The sequence below is a fragment of the Gadus macrocephalus genome, chromosome 12 (genome assembly GCF_031168955.1).
Source record: "Gadus macrocephalus chromosome 12, ASM3116895v1".
In the NCBI taxonomy this organism is placed as follows: Eukaryota; Metazoa; Chordata; class Actinopteri; order Gadiformes; family Gadidae; genus Gadus; species Gadus macrocephalus.
In genome coordinates this window covers 3612068-3623773 of record NC_082393.1, presented here as the reverse complement: position 1 = coordinate 3623773, position 11706 = coordinate 3612068, and the positions used below count along the sequence as shown (strand labels likewise).

The 11706-nt window shown below is 46.0% G+C and overlaps 2 protein-coding genes across 2 annotated transcripts in view; one reads left to right on the top strand and one right to left on the bottom strand.

Moving 5' to 3' along the window:
- The first annotated feature begins 8 nt into the window (after positions 1-8).
- tbxa2r (thromboxane A2 receptor) lies at positions 9-9055 on the top strand. The gene is given in 3 exon segments (XM_060066756.1): positions 9-2337; positions 2340-2683; positions 7144-9055. Coding segments are annotated over 3 exon segments (1110 nt in total). The 5' UTR covers positions 9-1886; the 3' UTR covers positions 7459-9055.
- An 862-nt stretch (positions 9056-9917) lies between these two features.
- gipc3 (GIPC PDZ domain containing family, member 3) overlaps positions 9918-11706 on the bottom strand; it is a 30926-nt gene continuing 29137 nt past the window's right edge. Inside the window, exons 6-7 of the mRNA XM_060066757.1 lie at positions 11598-11706; positions 9918-10746 (exon numbers count right to left, since the gene is read on the bottom strand). The exon at positions 11598-11706 is cut by the window's right edge and continues 49 nt beyond it. Coding sequence (XP_059922740.1) covers positions 11604-11706 — 103 coding nt within the window. The 3' untranslated portion in view covers positions 9918-10746; positions 11598-11603. The remainder of the gene's footprint in view (positions 10747-11597) is intronic.

Below are 11706 nucleotides of genomic sequence, written 5' to 3'. Positions count from 1 at the left end.
AAGCAGGAGGACCGTAAACCAGTCGTTACTTTAGTAAAACTCCACCATTTTCCGTGTAGGAACCAAGCAACTCTCTGAACTGTCAAAACCACGCCAAGGCAAGCACTTTGTCTCTTTTTAACCTTTGAGGGGTAGTTGGTTAAAACACAGCACACGCATACGTCATAGATATATTCAGACTGTATCAACCCCCGGCTCTGCTAGTGTAGATCTGTTGTTGCGTATCTATGCTGTCCGTGTTTAATGGAATGTAATCTTCATTCCATTACCCTTGGGGTTGAGTGAAATACATATGGTTTCATGGGAAACTGCAGACATAAAAAATGGGCAGCATCACAAAAATGTGAAAAGTTGGGGTTGCAATGATTTTAAGAACGGCCTAACTGGTATGAATGAGAAAGATGACCTGAGATCAACCTGTACCTGTGTTCACTGTAGGTCTGTAGGTGTGTGTATTGTGGATGATCGTTATAGTGTTTACCCAGTATCTTGTTGCGGCCCTGTACAAATACACCAAAGACATGTTTGACTTTTGCTGGCGTTTCACAATGACAAACAGAGATGCAGCCGTTATCCATAAGCTCACATGGAAGAGGAAGAGCACAAAGTCAGATCTTCGAGCACAGATGGACAACATATTTAATAGAAAAACACCAAAGATTAGGCCTATGTCCTGTCACAAGCCCCGAATGTTTAATGTTTATTGTTCCCTCAGTGTAGAATGACAAATTGCAACATCAATTAACATACTGACATTCTTAAACCTGGGTATTAGCTTGTTGTGTATTACAGTAAAGCTCTATGGCTTACCCATTCGTTCAAATGGGAAACCATATGTCAGAGACAGGTTGGAATATGATGTATTGATTTCAGAGTTCCCTCGTGCTAATGGGACTCTCAGAAGGTCAAAGCTTGAATGTGTGCATCCTCTCTCTTTGCACTCTGATCCCCAAAAGGTGACCCTCCTTTTCCCATTTACTCCGTGTGGAAACTCACAAAGATGTGTGTGGAAAATAGTTGATTATACATTTGGTTTCCAGGATGAAATCATCCTTACGGTTTGTTATGAGTCATATCCCCGCTTGCATCATCAGAGCGTGAGTGAACAAATACCCATCGATCAAATCTCCAACAAATAAATATTGATTTAAAACTGAAATGCATACTGGGGCTTTTCTGTGACCGTTTGTCATTTCAGTCGAGGTGAAACGCATACTTGGCCAGTTCTTCCTGTAACTATTAGTGCATGTTGACGCAAAAGCATTTCCTTCTCAGTCTTTCCTTCTGTTAGTCATGTTGCTGTTTGGTTCGCATCTCTTGTTATTTTCCTCTGTGATGCATATCGCTACCTTAGATCGTTTCTCACCATTCCATTCATTCCTGCAAAGGAGTTATATGCTGTATCACCAAATCATATACCATGTTTCAGCCACATAGGTGGTTTATAAAAAACAATGTTTATCCAATTCATTCGCAGTATGAATGTATTTTATAAAAGAAGACACAGCTGTTCAAACAATTGATATTGCTCTATTTGATAGACGCTTTTATGACCACTACTATGACGACAAGTGCTACCGCTAGTATTACTGATCTTCCAACATACCTCCTACCTCCTTTTATTTATTTTATTATTATATTTATTATTTATTCATTCTCTACGCTTGGTATTCCATGAAGGACATTTGACGAACACTGTGTTTTATTTTCCAGCCTGAAGAAAGAGACATTTAAGATGAGCCAAGAGGGACCCAACAAGGATGTAGTTTATTGTTCTTCATCTTGGAGATCAGGCTGAAGTCATCACCATCCTCCTCCTACCCCTCCTTCTCCGTCCACTCTCCTCCTCCTCCTCCTCCTCCTCCTCCTCCTCCTCCTCCGCCACGATGAACGCCTCTTCGTCCCCCGCCGGCAACGAGAGCACCCCGCTGTGCTACTCCATCAACACGCCCCCCTTCAACCGGAGCAGCACGGCCTTCACCCTGTCGGCCGTGTTCAGCAGCCTGGGCCTCACCTCCAACCTCATCGCCCTGGTGGTGCTGGCCAAGGCCTACCAGCGCACGCGCAGCCGCTCGCGCTCCTTCTTCCTCACCTTCCTCGGCGGCCTGGTGACCACCGACTTCATGGGCCTGCTGGTCACCGGCACCATCGTGCTCACCTACTACCTCACCGGCTTCGACTGGCGCCAGCTGGACCCGCGCTGCCACTTCTGCAACTTCTTCGGCATGTCCATGGTGTTCTACGGCCTGTGCCCGCTGCTCCTCGGCGCCGCCATGGCCATCGAGCGCTTCGTGGGCATCAACCGGCCGTTCGCACCGCTCGGCCAGCATGCCCGGCGCGGCCGGCGGTGTCCATGGTGCTGGTGGTGTGGACGTTCGCCGGCGGCCTGGCCCTGCTGCCACTGGCCGGCGTGGGGAGCTACCACCTGCAGCCGCCGGGCTCCTGGTGCTTCATCAACATCAGCTCGCGGGGCGGCGACCGGGTGTTCTCGCTGCTCTTCTCGGCGGTGGGCCTGGCGTCCATCGCCGTGTCCTTGGTGCTGAACACGGTGAGCGTGGGCACGCTGGTGCGCGTGTGCTGCGGGCAGGACAGGGGCCAGCGGCGGCGGGACTACGAGGTGGAGATGATGGTGCAGCTGTTGCTCATCATGGTGATCGCCACCCTGTGCTGGTGCCCCCTGCTGGTGAGTTGAATGGCGGTTTTCGAGTACCCCCCCCCCCCCCCCCCCCGATCCCTGTTCGGTGAACCGTTAACGCAGACGTCAGAGCCGAGCTGAATCGCGCTCATTCCTCTGTAATCAGGCTTGGCGTCGACGGTTCTCAGACGGTTTTATTTTCGTTTTTGTTTTTTTAATTAAGCTCACACGCCACTTGAGTCATTCGACTCGGAGACCTGCCAAAAAAAAACGCCACGCTGGATTGAGTTCGTCTCTTCCCTTCTCCGCTTGATGTTGTACACGGTGCATCGCACTAAATTTCAAACATTGCGGTATTCAGGGATCATTTATCTCTCATTGTTGACCACCACCATTTCAGTGGGATAAATGTATACCTGCCCCCCCTCTTGTGAAAGCCCCGCCACCCTCCTGACAGGGCCGGTGCTGACAGACGGGCTATAAAAGAGCCGCAGATAAGGAGCCCTTGTTAGTGAACCTCCATTAGCCAGCATTGGCAACAAAGCACTTTCCACTCCACTGTAGCCGGTGAGAATGTATGTGCGCAATTTTTCTGTCTGTTCGTGTGTGTGTGTGTGTGTGTGTGTGTGTGTGTGTGTGTGTGTGTGTGTGTGTGTGTGTGTTTGTGTTTGTTTGTTTGTTTTTATTTGTGTGTGTGCCTGTCTGTGTGTGTGTTTTATGAAGATAAGTCCCGTGGGAGACTGGTCCATCTCCGGTTGTAGACAGAAAGAGGATATCCGCCCTCCACCACCACCAACCACTCCCTCAGTATTTCATTCCCTTAACCCCCCTCTCTCTCTCTCTCTCTCTCTCTCTCTCTCTCTCTCTCTCTCTCTCTCTCTCTCTCTCTCTCTCTCTCTCTCTCTCTCTCTCTCTCTCTCTCTCTCCCTCCCCCCATCTCTCTCTCTCTCTCCCTCCCCCCATCTCTCTCTCTCTCTCTCTCTCTCTCTCTCTCTCTCTCCCTCCCCCCATCTCTCTCTCTCTCTCTCTCTCTCTCTCTCTCTCTCTCTCTCTCTCTCTCTCTCTCTCTCTCTCTCTCTCTCTCTCTCTCTGCTCTAAATGTCTTTATATTACACGGTACATATGGATCGCGGACCCCGTGGTACTTAGTTCTTATACAGTAACAATATGTAATATTACATTAGCGCCAGCATAGTGTTACATGAGACCGTGGCTACACACTTCTGTTGGTCGCCATTAGATAATTGGTTTGTAATTGTATTGAATGGTGCCATTTACTGCCCTCTACTTTATCTTGTCTGTCTTGTCCGTTTAAACCAGTCGAGGGTGCGTGATTGCGATGAGCGTTTCTGCAAAAGTGACAATGAAGACCGATCTTCGACTAAACGGGTAGAGACAGCGTACAGCTAAAATATCTTCCAGGCTGTTCTGGTTAAATGGGTGATTGCATTGGAACCCGGTTTTGTGTTGTGATTATGACAGTGTTCCCTGAACACACGAGGCTCTGGTTTTCTGATGAGCAGATAACAAAGAGCAAAACTCCCACACACGGTATAATCCGTAAGATATGAGCACCTGTGTGTGTGTGTGTGTGTGTGTGTGTGTGTGTGTGTGTGTGTGTGTGTGTGTGTGTGTGTGTGTGTGTGTGTGTGTGTGTGTGTGTGTGTGTGTGTGTGTGTGTGTGTGGTGTGGTTCGTGTGTGTGTGTGTGTGTGTGTGTGTGAATGTGTATGTGTATGTATATATACTGTGTGTGTGTGTGTGTGTGTGTGTGTTTGTATGTGAGCCGAAAAAAACATTTATTTCTACGTTGGTAAGAATGTTCCCATTCTTCATCATGTGACAGCTTGAAAGCATTTTAAAACAACAGTGGCTCTTAGAGGTTTTCTGCACATTCATTAAACACTTAAACCAAATTGACCATTGAAAAACAAATTGGCCATTGGTGTACAAACATTGCCCCTGAGTGACGTTGTTATCCTTTGCTCTCGTCTCTAAACAGAGATATATATATTGTACACATTCATAATAACAAGTACCAAAGGGAATGGTTTTGGGGTACTGCAGGTCTAACAATACCCATCCACGGATAAGTTTGCCCTCTAATCAAACCAAAGCACAGTTGCTTGCTTCAAGTTACAATATTGCCTGTGCTTTTCTCCGCAATGAGTACAGTATTTGTTTGTTTTAGCTCTGTATTCCGGTCTCAGTTGAGATCGACTTGGTCGATTCCTGCACATGAAATGGCCTCTCGGGATCACTGCTTCCGACTGATCTGTTGATCTTGTCATGTTAGATCTTGGATCTGTACACCCATAAAGCCACAATTGGGCTTAAGGGGCCCTTATGTAGACAGTGATGGATGGATCAGCCTAGCGGTTGAGACCGGCTGGTAGGTGAACCTATCCGTCACACGTCTGGTCCGACGTTCCCCTTCCCATGCTGGTTTGAGAAAAAGGCTTGCATAATGGCCCCCATCCAAATCTCACCCTGATGATTGTGTCGTGTTCCTCAGGCCTGTCTAACCCCCTCCCCCCCCCCCCTACACAGACGTACATCCTAGGGTCGGCAACGACTGACCACCCAGTAGACCCAGACTTCGTTTTGTTCTACTTGCGCTTGGCCACCTGCAATCAGATATTAGATCCCTGGATTTACATCATGTGTCAAGAGTCCCGAGTGAGGCGAGTGGATTGCATGAAAAAAAAAAAACTAAACACGAAAGACTTCCATCATCACGCCATCATCTCCATGTTCAGCGTCTGCGCTTCGCCCACCCCCCCCCCCCCCCCCCCCCCAACGCCCACCCCCCCCCCCATCGCCCCCAGCACAGCTCTACATGCGTTAAAGCTCCCGTATTATATATACCACCAGCTGGGAGTGTGATTAGCCGTTACAAGCCGGCACACATCTAGTTGGACACGCCTACTCGTGATGTCAGAAGAGGCCAATTTTCAAAACGGCTCGTCACGGCTAATCACACTCACACCTGGTGGTATAATATGTCACCTTTAACGCATCGCTTGTCCTTCAACATCTGTCTCTGTGTCCGAATCCCACCGCACAGCTGCGTGTGGATCCATCTGCTTTCAGACGTCTTGGGGGTCGACTCTGATGTTTGCATTAGTTTGATTCCCAAACGACTGATTCATCGATTTAGTTTATTTTTTCCGAAATGTTGAATATTGTCATGATCACGTATTGCTCTCTCTCCACTGGGCTACTGACAACCCCCTCCCCCCTCCCCTCCCCCCCTCCCCAAAACTATCATCGTAAGAGTTTCCTGATTGAAATCAAATTTAAATATTTAACATTGAAATAGAATAACTGATTTTGAACTCAGGACCAGCATGTCGATAGGATGCACCATTTTGAAAGATTATAAATTCATATTTATATTATGATGACGTTTATTATAAGACGTTTTGCATCTTAAATCTTTCACGAAGCTCGACATAAGAGTCTGTTTCTGGAAAGGGATCTTTTGGGTGCCGTGAAAAGGTAAGAAAGAAGAGGGAAAGAGATGGCCTCATATTTAGTGAGCAGAGAGCCGCAGCAAAGACGGACAAAACAACTTTGTTTTAGCAACCGTCACAACAATGCTGCGATGAAATTAGCCAAGCCAACTTTTTCTCCCCCTGCCTCCTCCTCCCCTCCCCCCTTCGCCATGCAGACTAGTAAATGCATGTTGTGCATGCATGTCTGAACATGTTTTTGTTTTTGTGTCTCTGCTAAATTTAGTAGCGTTAATTGTTTTCCTTCAGATTCAACCAGTTACCTTTTTATTGCCTTGCATTCTCACGGGACGTGTCCTCTGCTGTTTGATTCATATCAATGTGTTCTTCTCTTTCGTTCGTTCCTCTCTCTCCATAACTCGCCCGCCCTTTCCTCACTCACCACCTCGCCCATCTCCCATCCACTCCACCCATTGTTTGCCCTCTCCCTCTCTCTCTGTCTCTCTCTCTTCCCCACTCTCACTTTCTCTTTTAATCTCTCTCTCTATCTTAATCTCTCTCTCTTCTCCCTCTTTCTCTGTCTCTCGAACTCTGTCCCTCTCCCTTTTCGCTCCTCCCCCTCTCTCTCTCTCTCCCTCTCTTTGTCTCTCTCCCTTTCCCCTCCCCTCTCTTTCTCCCCCTCTCTATGTCTCTCCCCCTTTCCCCTCCCCTCTCTCTCTCCCCCTCTCTCTCCGCCCCATCTCTCTCTGCCCCCTCTCTCTCTCCCCCTCTCTATGTCTCTCTCACTTTCCCCTCTCCCCCCCTCTCTCTCTCCCCCTCTCTGTCTCTCTCCCTTTCTCATGCCCCTTTTCTCTCCCCTTCCCTATGTATATTCCTATCTGCCCTCCCCATTCGCCCCCTCTCTCCTCTTCCTTATTTCCCCCCCTCCCCCACCTCTCCCTCTCTCTCCCCTTCCCTATCCCCCCCCATCTCCCCCTCTCTCCCCATCTCTATGTCTCCCCCCCCCCCCCTCTCCCCCTCTCTCTCCCCCCTATATCCCTCTTGCCGTCGCCAGGTGTTTATTGCGCAGACTGTGTTGTCGGGCCGACCGCTCCAGATCCGGCGACTACTGCTGTTCCTTCGCTTTGCCACGTGCAACCAGATCCTGGACCCCTGGGTGTACATCCTGTTCCGTCGGGCGGTACTCCAACGCTTTTACCCGAGCCTCGTCGTGTCCCGCGATTCCATCATGAGCCTGTACCCGTCGCTGCGCAAGATGACCCGCAGATCGCCGCTCGCCGGAGCCAGGGGGCGTCTGAGCCAGGATGAGCCCCCGGAGTCCATCACCGCCACCGCCACCCCCACCGCCTCCACCCTCATCCAGGCGTAGCAGCTGGGGGGGACGACAAGGCGTGACTGTTTTAAGAAAGGGCAGCTTTCTTCAAAAGAAGGTGATTTTATTGATTTCTTTTGGATGGCCCCGAGACTGAAGATGAGCCTTGCAGACGTGTTTTATGCGCGATGTGATTTCGGTTTCGGTCACTGAACCTTCCAGTCGTGCAGACCGATGGGGCTCTCAGTGGAAAGAAGATGTAAAGAAATCACGCCGACGTCGGTTATCCGACTGATCAGTAATACAACACAATATCGGCATCGTCCTCATCTTCGGAAACTTTGGAATTCTTCGGAAACTCGTCGAGGTGCATAAAATACATTTTTGGAGAGTCATGTTTTTTTGTACACACGTCCTTTTGTACTCACGTCCTTGCCGAACTTCTCTGCAGGGTTTTCTGACCACTTAAGGACGAGATTACAGCCTAAATGGACTTGAAGGATCAAAGGGTTGTCGAAGGATCTAATCTTTTGTTTATTATGAGGATTTGAGGATTTTTCTGGGGGGTTCCTCACTACATCGTTTAGTGTGTAAAAAGCTTGTAAATATTGCCAGCTGCCCCTATTTTGCCTGTGGAATTATTTGTGTGTGGAATCACTTTGCTTTATCTGACAAGTGGAATGAATGTCTATTGTGATTGAGCCTTAGTTGACCCCTCCATTGAAGGAAATTTGACCCTATTCAGTCCTTTCTGTTTCACCAAACTCCTTTGTGATATTTTTTGTAATAAGTGTATTTTATTGTGTGGACAGTCTTTATGCCTATATTTTGACCCCTTAGCCTAGACAACTAACTTGTGTGTTAGAAAAAGGAAAACCGTAAACCTTGATGACACAACACAAATGCAAAGGCCACAACAAAAATGGAAAACACACAAACCAAACGCAAAATCCACAAAAGTCCGGATGAACAACTGGGGGATAGTTTATGTCCATCTTTACATGGTCGTATCCTACGTTTTAATAAATGTGTGCATTTAAATCGAGATTTTAAGCAGGATCTAGCCATATCACTACTATGTAACCCAGTAAATCATCTTTCACCTATAAATAACTTGTTAGGGTTTGGTTTCCCTCTAAGCTGAGTAAGCACAGAAGAGGAGATAAATGGAAAGAACTGAATTGCTTCGTCAGGTAAACTCTGGGCCCGTGCCAACCTTTCAGAGGAGGTGGAATAGCTGTGGGTGCAGAAATGATGACCCGAGGCTGCTAGCATTCAGAAGACATAGCTTATTAACAGACTGTTGACGGTTGCGGGATCGTACCATTAGCGTAGCAGTCCAAGCACGTTTTTTCTACAAATGATCGAGGATGAGTCTCCTGTTATCAAATCATTATCGTTCGTCTTGATAGAGCAGTCCCCCATTCACTTCAGGAGCCCATCAACTAATATTCATACATTTGACCCAACAGGGACTTCACGGGACAGCTTATATGCAATATGAAAAATTATAAACAGACTTATTATCCTTGTTGTTACATTGTATCAGATATTGCCCACAAATACATTTGTTTACTTTATTTTCTTTATTTTATGTTAAATAAATATATGAAAGAAAATATCATGGTCAAATTACTGTTGGTCCACTGTGACCTCAGAAGAAAGAAAAGGAAGACTTATCGAGCTAAATATTTTAGCAAGAAATTTTCTTTTTATAATAGATATAATAATTATGATGTGGTTTTGATTTTGAGGCTTTGCGTTTCCGATTTAAAGCAAATTAAACTCACAATACTGCTGTTAAAAAACCTGTGGTAGACATTCTTTATCGACTTAAATATATTATCACGCATCCCCAACGTGGTCACCTTAGTCAGAAAACCAAGTGCACTAACGTGCTCAATGATATGGGCCAGAATGGGTATGAATGTGGATACAAATAAAAAATTCTGGCCAGCTCGTACCACTCTCTTTGTTTAGGTTATCCATACTTTGGACACTCACAGAACCCCTAACACCCTCGCCACCGAGCCAGCAAAGCTAGTTCGCGTCAAACAGTTGTATTTCCAAGTAGAGAGAGAACAGCTTAATACCGATTTTTTGGAATTCTGAAAGTCTCCTGCCTAATAACTGGGATGGTATTCATCCTTTAATTTGATACATTTTCTGCATGAAATATTACAGTTTGTATATGAAACCAATTAAATTGTATTTCTTTGTAGTTCTTTCTCGCAAAGGGCTTCTACAATTTTCGTCCTTTGGTTAGTTGACGCCCTACATTTACTGTTAGTTGGATATCAATGTTTTTTTGTCTTATTTTATGTTTGACTTTGACTTCTTTGTGTCATAGAACCTATATATTATCTGTTAATGTGAAATGTAAAGGCTGAAATGTACTTGCATGAAGAAAGAAATAGCATAGCATATGAGAAGCTTTCGCAAGAACTTTCATTGAATACAATAAATAAACACAATGGAAAGCAATTAAAAAAAAAATGAAAGCAACTGATTGCAAGTCAGGATATGCAATGTTTTACTAACAATTACAAGTTATACATGAAAAACAAGTGGAATGTTTACGCTGTTGGAAAACAAGTCTTTCTGGGGTTGTATTCTTATTACAAAAAGTGAGGAAAAGAAAACGGCACACAGTGTGCCTGTTAAGAACACTATTAAGTTGTTACGTTGTAATGTTTTCATCTGTATTAATATTTATACATCAGGTCAACACCTATTTACATTAATGTCATGAAACACAGTAGCGGCTCTAAACGCACCAAAAGAGCCCCTGTCAAGAATCAATACTTAACTTACTAACTTTTTAATATTAAAAGCCCCCCACTTGAAGATGAAGACCGTTATAACTCAGTGGAGAGAATCGATGGAGATTGACCAACACATTACATCTCATTCGCCAAGGTCAACCTTAAGCTATCCAATGTAAAGTTAGCATAAAAGTTAGCATGTTGTTTTCCCCCCCTAAACCCTCGTTTTCGGCTGGTGGAGGAGTGGTGTGGCTGGGATTAACTGTATCTAGACGTCACCCCGTCTAGAGTATTGCCCCACTATTACAGCACACAATAGCAGGAAAGCGATAGGTTGCGTGTGTGTGGTGATACTTTCCTCGTCCAAAAAACCATCTGTTCTTCTCCGGGGGCCCAGTTATTTGTTTGAGTCTTGGCTGCCGTCAACAGAGACTTTTAAAGTTGATGGAATGGTCGGAATGTGTTAAGGCCAGACCTTCTGCAACCTCTTTTCTTGCTTAGCCGCGGAAACGGCTAGTGATTGCCTCTTTTGGGTGGTTTACTCTGACTTCTGTCAAGTTCCAGCAAAGGACCTAGACGTCTTTTAGGGGAGGGGGGAGGGAAATAAAATATACAATGTCAGAAACTTGTTGGAAACCGGCTTGATATAAATAAATACCAATAATCTTCTTGAGGTTGTAAGATATCTCTTCTATAAATATATGGTCTACTGTTTTAATGTGTATGCATGCTTGAAGGGGTGGTCAAAGTTCAACATTCACTAAACCTGTCAACTATTCTTAGTTTAATTATTAAAAAAATAACATTTAATAATTCTATCATTAATAAATTATAATTCCTTCAAATTAGTTCTAAATGTCATGTGACCCTCATAACTATTTTACGCCCATTCGAGGGAGCGTGTGAAGACCGCCGGATGAAGTCCTTATAGTTTCAGATGGCCTTATCACACTTCCTGCTCTGCCCCATGGCACTTGTGTTGATTCCATGTGAACTTTTATGGTTTGTCGACAGGACATTGCGTAACATGTCTAGCATTGGCTTAGGGCTGAGTATGTTTGTTGTAAGAATACGATTCAATAAGATTACTACCACTGTTCATGGAAAGTGAGCGACCTCTAAACTCTCTCTCTCTCTCTCTCTCTCTCTCTCTCTCTCTCTCTCTCTCTCTCTCTCTCTCTCGTGTTTGTACCTGTCTCTCCCCCTATATCTCCCCCTCCCCTTCGCTCCTTCTCTCACCTTCCCCCATTCATCCTCTCCCCCTCTTCTCTATCTCCTTATCCCTCTCTCCCTTCTCTTAACTGCCTGCCTTCTCCCACTCTGGTTGTGTCTCTCTGTCTCTCCCTCCCTTCTCTGTCTCTCTTTGGTTCTGCTGGCTCTCCCCCTCCCTCTCTCCCTTCCCCTCTCCCCCCCCCCTCTCTGGTTTTGTACCTGACTCTATATCCGGCCGTTCTTGACGTCCCCGATGGCGCCCCACACGTCAAATAGGAAGACATCTGGGAAGGCAAAGTCCCCCAGGACCGAGTCCAGGGCCTCGGCG